Below are 21,557 nucleotides of genomic sequence, written 5' to 3'. Positions count from 1 at the left end.
TTTGTCTCACAGACATGCTCGCTCTCTCTCTCACAGACACACTTTGTCTCACAGACATGCTCTCTCTCTCTCTCTCTCTCTCTCTCTCTCTCTCTCTCTCTCTCTCTCTCTCTCTCTCTCATTAAGACTGTTTCTAGTTCTTTAGAAGGCTGACAGGAGAGCACTGTTGGCATACCTGCAGAGTGCACCTCTAACAAGCCATGAAATGCAGGTAGAAAACGACCGCCCTCAGCTAGTGTGGCTTCAATTTAAATGCTTTTTACCTTCATTTATACTGAACATTGGTATTTATAGTGAGTTTTGTGATCCTAATGTGGTGGCTTCAAGGGGCCCGTATTGGGGCAGGAGGGGGCGGGGGAGGAGGCAGGAAGGGAAGCATACTGCTAATTGATGGCTCCCATCAGCGGCGCTAGACCAATTAGCTTCCCTCTTTTTCCAGTTCTGATAAAGAAATAAGATGTCTGAATACTACCAGAGCTCTTCACATCCAAGTCATAAATTTAACTAACAAGCCCTTGCTCTCTTGCCCTCTCTTTCACTTTCAGTCTTTCACAACTACTTTCTTGAGTGCCCTCATATTTTTCCTCTATATTTAATTTTTTTTTTAAACAGAGGAAATGCTAATTATATTCATAACACTGCTGATGTGTGGACCGTTCAGAATCACTGAACAAATCTGGATCCAATAAATGAGCATGTGTGTCAGAGTGTGTACTAAACTAAAGTACATTTTAGTTATTGGATATTGAAAGTACAATGTGAGGAGTTTGAGGTTAGTCCAAGGGGAGGATACAAAAAACATGAATATGCTGATAGTTGCATGCAGGGGACTGGATAATGGAGTTCATGCCCACTGGCGTACATTTGTTGATCATGTACAGTAGAACCATTAACGGACATTAAAGCTGGGGCAGAACAAGAGCTGCTGCATGTGACCTCTGCACCCAACCATCAGCATACTCTTAACGGACATTTCCTCTCATACACCAATGCACTCACAATCAGCCAAGAACAAGCATTGTATATACCTCACAATACCAGGAAAATGTATAATGAAATGAGATCGTGATGTCAAAGGCATTAATTTAATTAATCTCAAATATTATAAATTAGTGATCAGCCGATACAGTCTGATACTATTTTAGTTGTGTTTGATAACTAATATGCAAAAAAAACATATTTTTAATAATTTTATTTCTGCTTTTTACTTGTAACAGAATGATCATGATAATACAAAATACTTAAAATACAAAAAAAGTGCATTATGAATAATATTTTAAGTTATGACAATTCTATAATATTATTGCAGACAAAAGTCAATTATGACAAAGAATGCTTCCAAATGGAGACTTTGCCGTTTTATCAGTAGACCTGATGTTAAAGGAATAGTTTAGGGGAGGAGGCCTGAAATGAAATCCTAAAAGTCTTAAATTCTGTTTTGATGAAGAAAGAAACTCCGATACATCTTTGATGGCCTGAGGGTGAGTAAATTATCAGCACATTTTCATTTTTGGGTGAACTATTCCTTTAAGGAAACGATAACCGTTTAAAGGAACGTTCCAGATTCAATATGAGCTCAATTGACCGCCTTTGTGACAGTGTTAATTATCACAAAAAAATTATTTAGACTTATCCAATGTTTATTTAAAATATATATATATATATATATATGTATCTGTTACAGTGAGGCATCAGCCAATAAATGTTAAACACACTGTTTCAAAAGAATAGCCACAAGATGAAAACATTATACAGGTACATGTTAACAATTTTAGTGTAAAAATCTCCTAACCTTTTATCTGTGTAAAATTACTTTTATATCAAATATAACCTCTTTGGTGACATGACAGTGTAGCACAGACCCTGTCAACTATTGGATATAACTTCACACCGATAAGGTTAAGTGATTTTATCACACTAAATCATGTTAACTCCTATGTTTACATATTGTGGATCTTCTTTTAAAACTGTTTATTTGAATGTTTATGAACTTGCCCCACTTCCATTGTAAGTCTGAAACCTTAATTTTTGCTTTATTTTTAATAAACAAGGGACGAGTCCAAGTTACTTTTTGTAGTTATCAACATTATGCCACAAATGCTGTCGATTGAGCTTATCTTTTACTGAACCTGGAACATTCCTAGAAGTAGAAAAGTGTGAATAGTGGTTTATCAGCTGCCTCTGCCTAAAATACAACACATTATTTGGAAATATTCTTTGGTGTTTGATATTTATTGATTTTTTTTTTTTTTTTCTTTTTTTTCATTTGAATATTGTAACTGTAAAATGACTAATGCTTGAATCGAAGCCCTGTCCAGACAGAGACGAGATGGGTCTGTCTCTAAATAGGACCGGGGTTTTAATGGTTTGACTATCCACGGCTGATACACTGGCAATTGGGGGAGGAGGGAGAGGGTGTTGAAGGGGGCATCACACGGGGCTTTCTGAGAGAAATGTGTTTTGAAAGCAAAGAGCAAAAGAGAGGTGTATAGAGAGAGAGGGAGAGTGCTGGTTTAGCTGTGTGTTCTATTAGACGGATCAATAGCTCAGTATGGGAGAGTGTCTTAAGAGCTGTTGTCCTGCGCTTTCAGCTGTGGCAGACCTGTTAGTGCTGGCAGAGGGGTGCCGAGTGCCAGTGTTACCAGCTCTGGCCTGGGGGCGGCTTTTAGTCCACACACAAATGTCAGACCACAGATAGACTATTAGTGTTTAGTGCAGTTATTAAATGGACTTTATTTGTCCTTTTAGGAGGCTAAAAGGCATGCTTAAAGGGGGGAGGGCTACATGACAGCATGGCAGTTTAGCTTGTTTGGTTACTCTTCAATAGTTGCAATGCAGGAACATGAGCGCAAGTGTTAAAGGAGATAGTGCTTTAGTGTGTATGTTTGTGTGTGTGGAAGGCACTTAGGCCACACCATATCTCACTCGAAGCTGAGAGCAGTCTTGCGGTCAACAGTGCTCTAAAAGGTTAATGTTGATCTATACCAAACAATGCCCACGAGAGGCTTTTAGCATGGCCAACAGTTCTCATACTGATGAAATAGGGCCATGGTTAATCTTCCAAACAACATAAATACCTCTGTCAGCTATCTAAATAGAGCTGGTCCTGGGGCATCCCAACACAGAGATGCATTCAAACTCCCATTAAACTGTGTATGTTGCACTCCAAAAATAACATCTGTTCTTTTTTTAGCTGGGGCAGCGATGGATGTATGTAGTCCAAAGTGACCTGCATGCCTATCTGCATGGAAGAGCATCCACGGCTAATGCATATGAAACAGCCTGACACGGCTCGTTCTTTGGCCTGAGCTTCGGGGGTGCCGCCACCCTTATCAAAGTGCGTGGAACATGAAAAGTCACCGGTTTAGCCAGGCAGTAAATCACAACCCTCTCTGTTTGTCTCCCTATCGCAACAGGTGTGCCGATGCTCTCCGTCCAGCCCAAAGGGAAACAGAAGGGATGCGCCGGCTGCAACCGTAAGATTAAAGACCGCTACCTGCTCAAGGCCCTGGACAAATACTGGCATGAAGACTGCCTCAAATGTGCCTGTTGCGACTGCCGCCTGGGGGAGGTGGGCTCCACCCTCTACACCAAAGCCAATCTCATCCTCTGTCGCAGGGACTATCTGAGGTAAGAACATGCTTGAGTCAAAATACTACCACAACAGAAAAGGGCTTGTTGCACCTCAGGCTTCATGACATTCAGAAAAGTACACCCTCGTCTAACAGGTGACGATTGCCACCTGTCCAATCTCCTGGACCCTATCTTCTCTTGCTCCTGTTGCGTTTATCTGTGGGGTTAGCAGATACGTTTTTTAGCTTGTAAATTATGTTTTAATGAGGCTGCTATACAGAAGTTTAAATGCTTGTGCTTTCCTCATTGTGTTGTGCCGACTAGACTCTGATTGCTACAATTAAATCTCATTTGTGAAGGTGAACAAATAGCTTGGAGAGGCATCTTGTGATTGTTTGTTTAGCAGGTTAAGGTTTTTAAATGTTTACACAGATGTGACGTCTTGCCCATTTGCCGTGTTAAATGATAAACTGCTGTTTGAGTTTGTGTTTGGACTTTCAGCTCACTCCAGGCAGCGGAGTGGCAGAACCACAGGTCTAAGGATCTGTTTTGCCTCCTATCTCTGAGCCATCTGCTTGCTAAATTAAACATGATTATTTCCTGGGCGTTAAATCCCAGTCCCTGGGGTCTCCCAACCAGATCTAGCCATTTATCCCCAAGCTGCTCTCCACAAGAGCCCCCACTGCTGGGGCCCTACTCAGCACTGCTGAGCCCTACCCTGTCAGAGATGCAGTTTGGGTTGTTGACAATTAGCACCTCCCCCTTCGAGTCAGTGCTTGAAAAGGAATAGTTCACCATAAAATGAAAATTCTCTCATTGTTTACTCACCTTCATGCCATCCTAGATATGTATAACTTTCTTTCTTCAGCAGAACACAAATTAAGATTTTTGGAAGAATATTTCCATATTTCCATAAAATGTGCTTGCGTCACATGAGAGGCAGCTTGAACTTCACCCTCATTAACGTGCATACCACAGCTGGGCGGAAGTGAACATTTTTAGTAAAAAAAAAATTGCATTCGGTGCATTCTGGTATCGCCTACCTGGAGAAGGATGCATACGATGCTACCTTAGAATTTGGCCAAAACTAGATCTCTTAAGAGGCAGCATAATTAAGATGCCTACCTTTTGGAACAGCATTCGCATCCGGAGCATGCCTATGATGTCTTAAACTGCCTCCGGAGGACGCTCACTAGATTTTGAAACAGACCCTTAATCAGTATTTGTCTCATTTTCCATATAAAATATCTAAACAACCTTAAAAACAAGATACATTTACTTGAAGCAAAATTACATAAGATATTGTTTTCAGAGAAATATAATAAAATAAAAGCGTAAACCTCAAATTTATTTAATTTATCTGAGCACAAGACTAATGTCATTTTGCTTCAAGTAGCCAGAGTACGGAGTAAGATATTTTTTGCAGTAAATAATGTCATCAGACCATTTGAGTCCCCTCGTTTGATTGGCCATCATAGAAAATAAAAGTAGAGAATTATGGAGAATTATGGCACAAAACGAGCTTCTTGTTGCCGCTGTACTGGCACTGAGGTCCTAATTAAATTTAGCCCACTCATCTGCTGTTTAGCCCGTGAAAACGTGTGCTACTTAATTCCTGGAGATGCTGGATATTAATTATATTAAGGAACAAATTAAGAAGTATCCCTCTCTCTGTGCAGACAGAGCAAGGCAGCTTCAGAGTTTGCAGTTTAAACGTAGGTGATTGAGATGCCATGTAGGGCGTAAACTACACCTCCAGTGCACCTATGTAGAATCAGTCCACTCGCCTTCAGTAATGAAGCTGAAATCTCACCCAGAATCACCTCCCATGCAGGGAGGCACTTCATTAAAGACGGGCGGGTGGATCAAACGTTTTTTTTTTTTTTGGTTTTTTTTTTCAGCTGGGTTTTTGGAGCCCTGCCTTGCACACATTAATTATGAGCTGTGCTCCTTCTGAGTTTGTCCTTCAGGAGTACTGTACAGCCATAATGACCACCCCCCCCTCCAAACCCTTCCAACCAAACACACACACACCAGCCATCGCACAAACTAACTCTGACCATTTCCTTACTAGATCAGTAAATGGTGGATTTATAAGCTTTTAGGCCTTTCTCTTCATTAGTGTGCACAGCAATAGATTAGTGTGTTTTGCTAGGGTCAAGATTCCTTTGACCTCATCATCAAACTGCCAAAGTGCTTCTGTGTTTAATTGCATTGACCTCAGTCCTGAAATTATTTTATTTTTCTGAACCATTACATTACTTACATGAGTCATTTTACTAATCAAAGAGCAGTGCTTTTAATTGAAATATAAAGTAGATTACTCCTCCGCCTAATGATGACACATCCATTACTAGCCAACATGCGAGTATTATTAAAGAGGAGCGAAAACTCCGCAATCATTCAGTGTATTTTTGGTGGTCTCCTGAGCAAGCTTGACTATCGCCATGAGAAAAAAAGAAACCAGTCATTTTGTTTAAGTGAAAACACTATCCCTATTTATTTGCTGTATCTCACTTTGAAGAAACACCACTATACCTAAACACTCTTGTGTGTAGATGACCAATTCACACATACATTTTGTGAATATCAGTCTCTTTGAATGCAAATAAAGGTTTTGAACAGCTGAAGTCCAATCATTGAGAGACATTAAAGGGAAGGAAGCTGATGCTGTCTTCAGAGGAGTTATGAAGAAACACCAGAAGAGAAACACCTGTCTACACAGAGCCACAGGGAATTATACTGAACAATGAGCAAAGGCTTTCAGCTTGAATACAAAAGTTTAGTTAAACAAAAAAAAAAAAAAGGTTATGAAGGGAAAAGCTCTGTTCTGCTTTCCTTTATTGTCTCTCTCTTTTTTTTTTTCTTTTTTTATTCAGTGCACTGGGGATTGAGATCTTCACTTTAGTTTGGTGGGGCTTTGATAACATTAATGAGCTCTCAACTCACTGTAGCATTTCTTTAATATTATTGTTAGTATCGGTTATTAAATGGACTGCTTTGTTTTCAAGAAAACAATTAAAAAGTTTGTTTGTAATGACAAAGTGAATTAATATAGCTACAGTTATTCACAAATGGCATTAGAGCCCTGGAAATCCTTTAGCACATTTTCCAAGGAATAATACATTAAATGGCCTTGCTGATAAAATGGTTGGTTTCACTTTATCTTGAATTATATTGCCTGAAAATCCAAGCCATTTTATTTCAAAGTTTGCTGGTGACCTTCCAAATGAGTTTCTGTAACCTCCTAATCCACTTAAATTAACCACCACTAAAGTCTCCAGTTTGAGCCGGGCCATCATGTTACAGCAAAAACCTACTATTAAACCCAAGATTTCTTTACAGAAACCTGGTTATTGGTCACAGCGTGTGTGTGTGTGTGTGTGTGTGTGTGTGTGTGTGTGTGTGTGTGTGTGTGTGTGTGTGTGTGTGTGTGTGTGTGTGTGTGTGTGTGTGTGTGTGTGTGTGTGTGTGTGTGTGTGTGTGTGTGTGTGTGTGTGTGTGTGTGTGTGTGTGTGTGTGTGTGTGTGTGTGTGTGTGTGTGTGTGTGTGGAGTTCCTTCTCTTTTAAGAGTCCTCTGCTCTTAAACCAATCAAAAGCTTGCTGAATTTTCGCAAGCCTGTAACAACCCGCTCAAACTGCCATTTCTGTACTTTCTGTGACCTGATTTAGAAAAGAAGGGAAAATGGGTCTTGTGATCTGTAACAACATGCTGTGCAACATGATGGATGTGAGACATAAGAAATTGTTCGAGATCCCTAGGGACTCCCGACCACCTTTTCAGTAGTGGGGCAGGATAACACGACATTGAACTCCCAACTCCAGTTGCTTGCTCCAGCAATAAGGCATGACATTTGAAATGTGCTCGACCACAGTCCGCATGCTGTTCCCTTTTAGAGAACACGGCCCTTCAGACAGACACTTTAATCCTTCCTGCAGCCTCTGACCAAGTATATGTCTGCTATCGTTAGGATTATGTGGCCTGCTATCTGAGAACTTTTCAAAATCGAAGAATGACTGTCAGATACATCTCACCCAGCATTCTCAAGATGCCAAACCACAGTTAAGTGTTGTCCTGTCAAATACTGTGAATGCAAATGATTTGGCATAGTCTCTGTTATATGCAGAGGTGGGTAGAGTAGCCAAAAACTTTACTCAAGTAAAAGTACAATTACTTAAAAAATACTCAAGTAGTAGTAAAAGTAATACTTTTATATATTACTCGTAAGACATTATCCAAATAAAAAGAATACTCAAGTAGTGAGTAACTAGTTACTTTCACATATAACGTAATGGATGTTTACTCTTATATTCCAGTAAATGATACACATTTAACATGCAGTACAGGATAATTAATAATAATAATAATAATACTATTAATGTTATTGTTAATAGTGGAAATTGTCATCATTCACCACCATGTTGTTCCAAACCCATTTGACTTATTTCTTCCATGCATCAAATTAAAGGGTTAGTTCACCATAAAAATTTAAATGCTCTCATTTTCTCACCCTCATGCCATCCCAGATGTGTATGACTTTCTTTCTTCTGCAGAACACAAATGAATTTTTTTTTTTTTTAAGAATATTTCAGCTCTGGTCCATACAATGCAAGTGAATGGTGACTAGAACTTTGACGCTCCAAAAAGCACAGAGGCAGCATAAAAGTAATTCATACGACTCCAGTGATTTTTGGAAGCAATATGGTAGGTGTGGGTGAGAAACAGATAAATATATATATAACTTTATAAAGTCTTTTTTTTTACTATTAATTCTCCTCCCTGCCCAGTAGGTGGTGATATGCACAAAGAACTGAATCACCAAAAACTCAAGAAGAATGTGAAAGTGGAGATTTATTAGTAAAAATGGATTTAAATATTGATCTGTTTCTCACCCACACTAATAGCCCTTCTGAAGACAAATTGAACCAGTGTCATTTGAATCCATTTAATGTTGCCTTTATGTGCTTTCTAAGCTTCAAAGTTTTGGTACCCATTTACTTGCATTCTAGTATAAACTAACAGAGCTGAGATATTCTTCTAAAAATCTGTGTTCAGCAGAAGAAAAAAAAAAACACATCTGGGATGGGATGCGGGTGAGTAAATGAAGTGAGAATTTTCAATTTTGGAAAAATTATTCCTATAAGGAGATGTTAGACAGAATGCTAACCTTAATCATCATTTACTTTCACTACATGGTGTTAGAGACTGTTAGTCTCTAACATTCTGTCTAACATCTTTTGGTTCCACAGAATACAGAAAGTTTCACGGGGTTGGAAGAACATGAGAGTGGGGAAATGATGATATAATATTAAAGGCTGAACTATCACTAAGGATGCTTCTCAGATTTGGACGAATCTGTCAATTGTTTGGAAACCTTTTTCTAGTAATTATTACGGTGAATAGCGTGAACAATGTCACATAGTCCCAAGTTATATATAATGTTTAATTATACACTGAAGCAAGATCATTCTTTATTCATGCCTTCTGTTGTTATTTTACAGCTTTTTACGACCTGCGTGAATTTAGTTGAGACAGTTCAGCAAAAGAATTTAGATAATTAGTTCTGTACACTAAGGGGGTAAATTGCACCTTTTCTCTGTATTTGGAAGCTTGTTTTCTACAAGACAAAGCAGCCCGCATCTGTCAAACGCTGTTCACGCGGCAACTTTGCACATGCAGAAATGCTCACAATCGTGATCAGCAAAATGCGGATGTTTACAAGGATTTATACATTAGGCACTGATATGTTGCAGCGCTGATATAAAAAATTAAGGCTAAAAGAACTGATTCCTCGATTCTGAGGCGTTGGGAATCGAGAATCGATTTGAAACGTTGGAATCGACTCCAAAACTGGATGTTTTTAATAAAACTAAAATGTATTGTTTGTATTTGTTGTATTTTATTCAGTGTACAAAAGGTAGTGGACAATTACTGTACATTCTAATATAAACCTCTTTCTAAACAAGAACTCCTGAGTGGTAACACAATTTAAATGGTGCTTTTAAGATTATTTTCGGTAGTTCTTGGAAATACAGGCGCATCTACTCAAACTTCCCTTGCTATTATAAACCGTGCAAAGAATGCTTTAATGAGCTGTCTATTATGAGATTTGACTTTGCCTCCCGTTTTTTTTCGGGATTTGAAAAAGAATCTATTAAATGGGTTTGGAATCGACTCTTGGAATCGATTCTTCTAACGATTCCAAAACCAGGAATCGGAGTCGATTCCCACATTTCTGGAATCGAACAGCCCTAATAAAAATGCAAACTTAGAAACTGAGTTCATAAGAGCCCATAGTTACAGATTCACGCTGAAAATGAGCATCACCACGACACAGACAAGCCCACATTGTCACAATCTCTAAAACTTACCTCATAGTGTTTTCTTAAGTTGGAGCTGCTATTTTAATCTTGAAATGTCCTTGCCTTGGTGTAAAATGAAGGCATTGTGGAGTTGTTGTTTTTTTTTTTTTTTTTTTTTGCGTGCTTGCTGCCGTAGTGTTGAATGCGATTTGAGTGACAGCGTGAAGCTGTGATGTTCCGCTGTCATAAGAGCAGGGGTGGAAAGAGTACCGAAAAATAATACTCAAGTAAAAGTACTGTTACTACTTAAAAAATGCAGTATGAGTAGAGTAAAAGTACCTGTCCTAAAAACTACTTGAGTAAAAGAGTAGCTCATTTAAAAGTACTCATGAGTAGCGAGTATTGAGTACTGAGTAGCGAAAACTATGCCCCTTTATAATAAAAACTCCTATGCTTAAATTTAAAAATGTAGCACACATACCGTAATTTACATTCCCTTTTATGGCTGTTTGCCAGAAAGAATAAAAAAAAAAAAAAAGGTATTTTATAGGTGTTTGTGATTGACAACTTTTAAAATACATTACTTATCTATGATAATGTAAACACTACATGAATCTGATTTTAAATAAAAGAGCGACATGATTGCAGAAATGAAAAGTTATTTTCAATATCATAATGTATGAAACAATTACATTAAAATCAGTTTGTGTAGGGTCTAAATTTCCCTTAATGCCGACAGAGAGAGTTACTGTTGCACATAAAACATGTCCAAATCAATGCAAGGAATGCAAAAAATTATGAAAACCCACAAAAACAGCAGGGTCACTTGGTGCATTATGTCCCACACAATAGAAAGGGTAGAGCAGTTGTTTGGTACAGGGGCCACATCGGGCTTCAAAGGAATAAGTCACGCAAAAATTACAATTCTGTTATCATTTACTCATCCTTATGGCATCCCAGATGTGTATGACTTTCTTCAGCAGAACACAAATTAAGATTTTTAGAAGAGCGTATCAGCGCTTTTGGTTTATACAATGCAAGTGAATGGGTGCCAACATTTTAAAGCTCCAAAAATCACAAGTCAGCATAAAAGTAGCCTAATCCATATGACTCCAGTGGTTTAATCCATGACTTCAGAAGTTATATGATAGGTGTGGGTGAAAAACAGATCAATATTTAAGTAAATTTTTACTATAAATTCTCCACCCTGCTCAGTCAGTCTCCACATTAACTTTCACTTTTTGTTTTTGGTGATTCACATTCTTAATGCATATTGCCATCTACTGGGCAGGGAGAAGAATTTCTAGCAAAAATGGACTTAAATATTGGTCTTTTTCTCACCCAAATCTATCATATCACTTCTGAAGACATGGATTAAACCACTGGAGTCATATGGATTACTTTTATGCTGCAATTATGTGCTTTTTGGAGCGTCAAAATTTTGGCATCCATTCACTTGTATTGTATGGACCTACAGAGCTTAATTTGTGTTCTGAAGAAAGAAAGTCATAGACAGATGGCATGAAGGTGAGTAAATGATAACAGAATTTTCATTTTTGAGTGAACTATTTCTTTAAGTAGCACATGGGGGGCCACATTGTCCTCCTCTTGAGATACAGTGTTCCACATTGATTTAGTTCTTGTATCTTTTAAGCCCAGAAATAGTTGTGTTCTCATTCTCATGCATGATGCACAATTTTCTGAAGTTTGTGACAGGTGGAATGTTCTGCCTGAAGTATTGCTCTACAAAGGTTGATACTTTTCTATCAGGCATTAGAAAAAACATGATAAAGGCGAAGCATAATTATAAATTATTTTATCATCTCTACTTTCCTGGTAATTTATTATACAAATTAACACTACATCAGAGGTTGGTATTATATTAAAAAAAAAAATAAATAAATAACAATATTATTAAAAAATATCACTGTTTTATTCTATTACATTAATATTTTTAAAGCTACTCAAGTTATTCAGCCAAAAGTAGAGAGTGGTTTTCTCATTTCATTGTTATTGTTTAATTAATAGCCTTTATATGACATAGCCTACTAGACAGTGCTCTATTCAGTTACATGTACACTTTAAGTCCGACATTTTGACGCAAATATGCTTTTTGTCCCACTGTTTACGCTCACTTTAGACCAAACTGACTGAGTTTACAATAATGCATCATCAACACATAATTCGGCATTGGCAGAATTATAAAGTGTTTTTGATCGTTTAGGCGTGAACCCGCAATAGCGTTCAAACATTAGCCACCTGTCAATCAAACAACATGCAACTACAGATGTCAGGAAATAAAAAGTCAATCTTTGACCAGTGGTTGTCTTATTGCGATCGATGTAATTAACACCCCTGGTCTAGATGTAGAACATAAGTGTAGAAAAAAAATAAAAATAAAAAATCATTATCGATGATAAACTTTTAATATAAACATCAAGATTGTTTTATCGCCCAGCCCTATTGATAACATCGCCTTAATCTCTCACATCAACCCAATAATCTCAGTGATAGCTAATTTACAGGCTACGTTATAGATGCACAGAATCTAGTAAGCAGAAATATGAAATTTACCTCTTTTTCTTCAAATTAGAGGCAGGATTAATGCTGATATCTGGCTTGAGCAAGTTAAACTCACATGACACAATCATGCAATTGGCCTTTTTCACTGCGAAAATCCCTTTCAGGCGCGGTCGTGATGTTCAAGTGTTGAACTGTGCTTAAGGCATCCTGCACATCCATAACAGATGGCGCCAGATCTACACCTGCTGTTCCTGATTTGATTTGATGGGAGTCGAGACTCTCTCTAGCCAATCATGTTGATAGTTAAAAATAAAATCAGGACAGGGAAGTAGAGAACACAGAAAATAGCACATTAAAAGTACAGTTACAGCACATAAAATGTACTCAAGTTAAAGTATAACATTTTTAAACTACTTAAAGTACAATTCCTGGGAAAAACTACTTAATTACAGTAACGTGAGTATTTGTAATTCATTTACTTTACACCCCTGCATAAGAGTCCTGTTCAAAAATCTCAAGTTACTCATTTATTAACACTTATTAAATTAAAACCAGCAATGTAATGACAGGAACGCTACCCATTGTAATGAAGTAAAAGTAAAAAAATTTTTATCAGAAATTTACTTAAGAGTGAAAATTACCCACCATAAAACAAAGTAATTTTTTTTCAAAAAAGTTATATGTAACAGAGTAAATGTAGCATGTTACTACCCACCTCTGGTTATATGCTGCCAAAAGCACTTTTGAGACTTTGTGGAACAGCAGAGCTCACCAAGAGACAAATAAATTAATTTAATTTTGCATTTGTGCTGTGAAGATTTAGTCTTTTTTTTAATTATTATTGATGAGGGTGTATCTCTCTTTAAAAAAAAATAAATAAATAAATAAATAAAAAAAAAAAGGTGGTTGTACATTACCTTTTGTTATTACAGTGTAACTACACTTAGTACTGAGTAATACAAACGGCAACATTGGTAATATGTCATTTTTTTATGGAGCTGCTCGTAAACACACTTTGTTAGTATTATTACTATTAAAATTGCATGAATGTGTTGGCCAAAGATTGATATCGTCCAAAAATTGCTATCACCCGATAAAAGCAATTATCTGCACTGCCGATTGCTTGAAAACAACAGCTGATAAACAGGGACAGTTATGTGGTGGGAAAAACATGTCGGACAACTAGCCTACAACTCGTACTGTGTGTGAGAATGTTTCTTGTGTGGAAATACTTGGAACTGGGTGAAGGTAACAGACGGGTTGCAATTTGTAAGCTTTGCACTGCTATAATTTCACAAACTACTGTAAACTTTTAACACTGCTTGTTTAATTACTCTCCTTAAAGCTCGGCACAGCAAATATAATTAAATTATTTAAGAGGCTGCTTCAGCTAAAAAGGGAATATCTTCATCATTCAGAATTCAATTAATGTGAATTAAGAACATTCAAAAAATTAAGAAATCTTTCCAATTTAGTATGAGTCTAACAGGAGGCTATTCAGATTACAGTTAATGGAGGTTTAAGAATATGCTTTTTCAGTATTTTGTTTGTAATTGAGACCAGTCACTCTGAAGCATGAAAAATATGTAGAGACATAGAGAATAGAGTTAATTACATTTATTTAGAAGTTTTGTAAATGATTATCAGTGATTTGAAACCAAGGTAGCATAAAAAGCAGAACCATTATCGGCATTGGCAGATGTTTTTGTAAATAATTTGAAACTGCTATCGGCACACAAATTTTGTATCCGTGCATCCCTAATTATTATTCAAATGGACAATGTACATCATACGCAATAATTTTTTGGAGCTACTTGTAAATACACTTTAGTATTACTGTTGTAATTACAGTATATGTAATGTACACAGACACTATAATGTAAAGGATAAACTTGTGTATGAATAATTTTTATAGTCACTTTCTTACAAATTCTGCACTGACCTTGGAATAAAGCTGCAGTCTGATAACCATTATTTTAATAAGCTGAAGCCTTTGTGAGGCAACACCTCGCCGGGTTTGCACGGCCTACTCAGTGTCAGTTCTACATAAACACTATTTACTGGAGCAGTAACCCAATCTAACAATGGCTATTTTTAACACCTCGCCTATCTGATATAACAACATGCCCTCTCCCACCATAAGACTGCTCTCGGCTCGAGTCTGTTGCTCTAATTAACAGCAGGGTCTGCTGGATAGATGCTGGCGGTGACACGGGGCGAGCAGTCGGGAGAGACAAATATCAACTCGCAGCAACTTTCTTCATTTTCTCCTTATTTCTAAAGTTAAGTCCTTAACTTTACAAGAGCGTTTCAAACTGTGAGAGCGGCACCCTGCCTCAGCCTGATTCCCCTTCATGTCTTCCTGTGTGCACTGCATCTCTGTTCTGCATGATATACACTGGTGGCCAAAAGTTTGGAATGATGTACAGATTTTGCTCTTATGGAAATAAATTTGGTACTTTTTATTCACCAAAGTGGCATTCAACTGATCACAATGTATAGTCAGGACATTAATAATGTGAAAAATGACTATTTAAAAAAAAAAATTCAAACTACAAGTGTTCTCATCAAAATCCTCCACGTGCAGCAATGACAGCTTTGCAGATCCTTGGCATTCTAGCTGTCAGTTTGTCCAGATACTCAGGTGACATTTCACCCCACACTTCCTGTAGCACTTGCCATAGATGTGGCTGTCTTGTCGGTCACTTCACATGCACCTTACAGTCTAGCTGATCCCACAAAAGTTCAATGGGGTTAAGATCCATAACACTCTTTTCCAATTATCTGTTGTCCAATGTCTGTGTTTCTTTGCCCACTCTAACCGTTTTTTTTTTTTCTTTCAAAAGTGGCTTTTTCTTTGCAATTCTTCCCATAAGGCCTGCACCCCTGAGTTTTCTCTATACTGTTGTATATGAAACTGGTGTTGAGCGTGTAGAATTCAATGAAGCTGTCAGCTGAGGACATGTGAGGCGTCTATTTCTCAAACTAGAGACTCTGATGTACTTATCCTCTTGTTTAGTTGTATATCTGGCCTTCCACATCTCTTTCTGTCATTGTTAGAGCCAGTTGTCCTTTGTCTTGAAGACTGTAGTGTATACCTTTTTAATGAAATCTTCAGTTTTTTGGCAATTTCAAGCATTGTATTGCCTTCATTCCTCAAAACAATGATTGACTGACAAGTTTCTAGAGAAAGCCATTTCGTTTTTGCCATTTTTGACCTGATTGACCTTAAGACATGCCAGTCTATTGCATACTGTGGCAACTCAAAAACAAACACAAAGACAATGTTAAGCTTCATTTATAAACCAAATAGCTTTCAGCTGTGTTTGATATAATGGCAAGTGATGTTCTAGTAGCAAATTAGCAGTTTAGCATGATTACTCAAGGATAAGGTGTTGGAGTGATGGCTGCTGGAAATGGGGCCTGTCTAGATTTGATCAAAAATCACTTTTTTCAAATAGTGATGGTGCTGTTTTTTACATCAGTAATGTGCTGACTATACTTTGTGATCAGTTGAATGCCACTTTGGTGAATTAAAGTACCAATTTCCCTCTGAAACAGCAAAATCTATACATTATTCCAAACTTTTGGCCACCAGTGTATATCTATATCTCTGACTTCAAATCTCCAAATTAAACATCGGAGCAATGAAAATGTAAATCCGACGTCTGTTGCTGTGGAGGAAAGCGATCTGCCTCAGTGCCTCATGTTCTGATTGTGACCTTGATGGTTTGCCTCCCATCTAATAAGCTTAAACAAACAGCTGAGAAATTTGAGTTGTGTCCCTTTCTGTGCTTCAGTGAGCATCTACTTACCTCTCAAGGTTATGTACCTCAACCACTCCCCCCACCCAACCACCACCCTCTTCTATGTCTCCCTCAGCTTTTAGCAGGTCACGGGTAAAAAGAAGAAAAAGAGGGGTAATGAGAGAAGAGGAAAGGAGGATAGAGGCAGTATCCTTGCAAGGGGAATCTTTTGAACTTTTTTTTTGACTACATTATAGTATTTGTCTATATAGTACTATATTATAGTATTTTACTTGTGTAAAATCCAGCTGGCTTTGGTCTGAGCAAAGTCTCATTAGTAACTGGATTTAAAAGCAAGAGGGGAAAAAACCTTTGAGCAGTTCAATTGCTTGCATCAGACCTGTTTTCATGCTTTTGCAATGTGCTTGGCAAACACTCTTTGAAGAATGGGATTAGAACCATGTGATCATTTTAATTAGATCATTAGCTAAGAATTAACATCTAGGTTTGTACTGTCATTAACAAAAAATACTTAATTTGTGCCAAGCTGGATTTACGTATTGCATTCGAAGTCCAATGTTTTTTTTTTTGTTCGTGGTCTTTTTTTTTTTTTTTTTTTTTTTTTTTTTAAATCATCTTTGGTTTTCTTGCCTTTTTTGGTCAGTTGCTAGATCGCATAAAGACTAAGAAAGGTAATAGTGAGTAAATATGCTTTCTGTGTTCTCTCTCACAGGCTCTTTGGTACGACGGGGAACTGCGCAGCCTGCAGTAAACTGATCCCAGCCTTTGAAATGGTGATGAGGGCCAGAGATAATGTTTACCATTTGGACTGTTTTGCATGTCAGCTTTGTAACCAGAGGTAAGAAAAGAAAGCGATCACAACAAGATCATACTCTGTCTGCATTTCTAGATTTGAAGGAAAGACAATTCTGCAAAGTTAATACCTTACACATAAAGCTATTACTTTCTGAGATGATCAGGAGCAAAAATCACTTAATGAATTTCCGGTGGCTTTACATAGTCTTTGACCCATTCTTTTTGCATTTGCAATAAATTAGCACCTTTCCACTGTGCTTTCCGTCTAGAACCAATATGGTATGTGTTTTGTCCTGGTTTGTTTGTGACGAGAAGCAGGATTATAGGTTTGAGTTGTGATATTAGCCAGCGCTTCAGTGGTGATACTGTTGCCAGACCAATACCAAGCCTGATCAAACTGTGAATGCCTTATTGAACATAGTCAGCCCGAAAGCTCTTACTCAATACACAGCCAAGCTGAGCACGTCACAGCTATGTGTCTCACCGAGGGAATTAAGAGGCCAGCCGAATTAGCTTTTCAAGGATCATCCCTCCAAACATTTCTGGGAAGCAAAGGAGTGTGACAGTGTCTTTTAAATGCTTTAGTGTGTGACCTACTACCAAAAAACACTTGTCATTCCCTAAAGCCTTTATGCATAAACTCTAGACCTGTAGAATACCAAACACCTTGCGGTAAACATGCTCAAACTCCATTTTAAGACAGATGCCTCAAATACAAGAATTTTCAGCAATGTTAGGAGGTCTATTTAGAATAAATAGAGTACAGCTTCCCCTATGTTAAAGTGATATATAGGTATTACTTAAAGTGATAGTTCCCCAAAAATTACAATTTAGTCATTTACTTACCCTCATGGTGTTCTAAACCTATATGACTTGCTGTTGTGGAACACAAAAGGAGATGTTAAACAATGTACAATGCTTATACAATGAAAGTGAATAATGACTAAGGCTAACATTCTGCCCAACATCTCCTTTTGTGTTCCATTAAAAAAAAAAAAAAAAAAAATAAGTCATACAGGTTTGGAATGTCATGAGGGTTAGTAAATGATGACATGGAGTGAATTTTTTGTTGAACTATACCTTTAATGTAGAATGTTTCATGTAGAAATGCTGCAGTCAAACAAAATAAAGCATCTGGTAGGAAGAAGGAATAAATAGTCAGTGGCACATTTGGTGAGCACCAGGTGTGTAAAAGTTTGGTGAGTGAAGACTCGTCACTAACAAATGGTGCATGAGGAGCCCAGATTTCCCATGCTCCTCTCTGCTACGCTCTGTTCCTCTGCCAACATGCCACATTGGTGTGGCACTGATTGATAAGAAAAGACATCATGGCTAAAGCTTCTATCATTGCTGCTCTATTGTCCATACAGCATTCATGGCTTTCAAATGCAAACTTATCAAATGTAAAAATGCGGTGCACATATGGAACGTTTTTCTCTTTAATTGGCATGAAATTTCATGGGAAGTTTTTTTGGAGGCTAACAATTTATACTTTGGCACCAAGCCCCAACATAGGGAAAACAAGCTCACTGGTGTGGTGCCTTTCCCTGGGAAGTGGAATGGTGGCATGCTTTCATTGACTGTCCTGCTTTGAAAAATGCCATTTGGTTTTGAAACTAATTTAATTTAAAGCTGTGCCTTATTGCCGCATCACAAGAGACTTTGAGGCCACCATTGAAACAACAGGATATGTGATGCCAGGAAGCTACAGTAGCAAGTAAATGCAGTGTCGGAGACCGTTCACGGCATTGATTGTTCATTTACCAACCTAGTCTTATAGAATCACTTCATCATTAGGGATGTGCACGGATAGTCTGCAAGTTCCAAGCCGAAAAACCGTCTGGTTTTCCGGCTGAGTTTGGGGCAGTTTTTCAAATATAGGGCGAGTTTTCAGCATCTTGTACAGGATTCCTGCATTTTTAAACACCAAGTAAAGTTAAAAATTACTTTTCAATATCTAAAAACTCATCTCGAAACACCTGCGTTGTTTCATTTGTTGTGCTGCATTCTGAAGAAGTTCAGGTTGCAAAACGGGGGTTCATGTGACTGACTGTTACACCATTAAAAACGATTCCAAATTGTTTTTCATGGAGCAGTTTCAGCACTTAAGCGGTAAGACTGTTTTTTCCCTTTTGCTCTGGTGTGCATATTTACACAGTGATACTTAGACAAGTTCAACGCCATTTGATTTTAGACCATTTAAAAAAAGCATGAAGTACATTTTTTTTTACAAGCCGCATCAATAGGTGGCAGCATGCCTTAAACCTCAAGCATCGCAGCCCCAGAATGAGAACCGATCATGTAGGAGGAAGCAAAACAGAATCTTGAGACAAGATTTTCAAAGTTTATAATACTTTTTAATTTTACAGAACATCCTAAAAATGCAGCGTTTATGATGCTGAATACCAGTGAGACACTCCAAATGTGTCCGTCTTGCACGCAAGAACGCATGCTGTGAGAACTGGACATATTGACTAACTCAATGCAAAACAGATTGCTGTCAACTGTAGGCTTGTTCAATTATATGAGAATAAAACGCAATATATTGAGTTCTTAATACACTTTTAGTATTGTCAAATTAATGCTTTATTCATCTGCCACAATAATGCAATTTATATCAAGCTGACTTTCAATCTGTATTTATTTTAGGCCCTACATATTATATTTATGAATATTTGAATTATTCATTTTTTCTATTATCTTTTTTTGGGGGCTTTTCTCAGCAAATAATGATGTATGCGATTTAATGTGATTTAATCGGCATGTCATTAATTTGATAAAAAAAAAAAAAACATTTTGACAGAATTTTGATAGCCCTACCTTTACACAAATCAAGAGTAAATGGGCAGATGATAATTCAGAAATGCTTAAAATTATGTGGTTGCTTCTGCATTTCACATTTACTTTGTATTACACTATGGGTAGGTTTAGGCTTAGGGTGTTGTAGGTTTTGTTCTTTTGATCTCACATTTGAAAATGTAACTCATTTAGCACCACTCAGTGGACATTTCACCACGTAGTATCATTTTGAAGAAATGTCAGCACAGTCACAGAATATTTATGCAAACAGGCTGAGTAAACAACAACCAATTTCACAGCAGAACTATTCACACTTGAGTCCAATATCAAATTTTCATAATTCCCTGCAAAAATCTCATACCTAAATTGTTTGCCATCCAAATAAATAAAAAAATAAAAAAATCACCCTAATAATTAAAAACAGACAGAACTTGGTTGTATAATATTTCTCTGTATGTGCGAGTTCATAGAGATGTTCAGTTTAATTTTTTTAATCTGCTACTGCCCTTTTTTTTTTTTTCATGCTAAATTGTTTGACTTGGTGTGAATAGGACTTGTCTGCTTCAAGAGAAAACCCTTATTTGTTAACCCACACGTTTGTTTGGTTCTCTTGCAGGTTTTGCGTGGGCGATAAGTTTTTCCTAAAGAACAACATGATTCTGTGTCAGATGGACTATGAGGAGGGCCAGCTAAACGGGAGCTTTGAGACACAAGTTCAATAGCCAATCAAACAACTGCAGCGGCAGCTCTAGTTCCACACATGAATACACAAGCTTTTGTGCGATGGATGTTCTGCTGCACTCAGAGAGAAGAGCATCTGTCTGCTTGCCTGCAATACTTTTTACAGTAAAAGTCCTATTGGTCCCTGAGGACTCAGTTGTAAATGTACTATTTTTGGCCCTTTCTGTCCCCAACACTGAGCAGTTACACGTTTGGATGTACAGTTGTGCCTGCTTAGTTGAGCACTGTATTGCCTGTATGGTTTTTGTGATTGTTTTGGTCTCTCTCTCTCTCGTTCTCTCGTTCTCTCTCTCCCTTTCTCTTTCCAACTCTCTCGTTCTCTCTAATGCCTCTCTGAGGGTATGTACAGCCTGTTTTTCTGTATATATAAACTGGAACATTTATTTTATGAAACTGTAATGCAATTTTATTACCAGTGTGAATTAAAAAGATTCTTAAATGTTCATAGTTGAGTTTGTCTTCTGATCCCAAAACCAAAGTTTGAAGAGGCTGGCCCATGTATCAACCATTTAATTATTGAACTCAAAGAGGCTGAAGCTTCAAAAACATTTATGAAACAACAATGAAAAAATTAACAATTTTATATACAGAAATGGCTTAATGAAACAGCATATTTTAATTGCTGATGGACTAATAAACAAGTTGTTTTGAGAGAAATGAAATAAGGTTTTATTTCGAATAAAGCAAATGAATTCAAAAACGGTGTTGTTGTTGTACACTACCTGTATATAAATGCACAGGTCTGTTGTAAAGTCATCTGATTCTGAATGAATTCATCATAAATACTCAGCTAGCATGAGGTCTTTAATATTCATATGCATTCAAATAGTCACTATTAGTTCTCATCACCACTGGTGACTATAGCAATTATCAGTGTTGATCAAATTAATTTTCACACATGTCTGACACTTTAGAACAAATTTTAAAAAATATAACAAGGTTTTCTGTACAAGGACTCATAATGAAATGTTGTCTGGAGAAAAAATAACAGCCTGCTATTTATACAAAAAAAAAAAAAAAAAAAAAAAACCGAGCAATTTGTCATGCCACCTTGTG

General features: G+C 37.3%; 1 protein-coding gene across 3 annotated transcripts in view; it reads left to right on the top strand.

Moving 5' to 3' along the window:
- Positions 1 to 21,355, top strand: part of LOC127415284 (rhombotin-1) — a 43,362-nt gene extending 22,007 nt beyond the window's left edge. For 2 of the 3 annotated variants that reach the window (XM_051654017.1, XM_051654136.1), the window contains 3 exons: positions 3,417 to 3,630; positions 16,879 to 17,004; positions 20,377 to 21,355. In XM_051654017.1, the coding sequence (XP_051509977.1) occupies positions 3,417 to 3,630; positions 16,879 to 17,004; positions 20,377 to 20,482 (446 nt within the window). In that variant the 3' untranslated portion in view covers positions 20,483 to 21,355. The remainder of the gene's footprint in view (positions 1 to 3,416; positions 3,631 to 16,878; positions 17,005 to 20,376) is intronic. The other variant, XM_051654088.1, reaches the window with a different exon arrangement.
- The last annotated feature ends 202 nt before the right edge of the window (positions 21,356 to 21,557 follow it).

Source organism: Myxocyprinus asiaticus, chromosome 1, assembly GCF_019703515.2.
Source record: "Myxocyprinus asiaticus isolate MX2 ecotype Aquarium Trade chromosome 1, UBuf_Myxa_2, whole genome shotgun sequence".
Classification (NCBI taxonomy): Eukaryota; Metazoa; Chordata; class Actinopteri; order Cypriniformes; family Catostomidae; genus Myxocyprinus; species Myxocyprinus asiaticus.
This window is presented reverse-complemented; position numbering and strand designations above follow the sequence as displayed.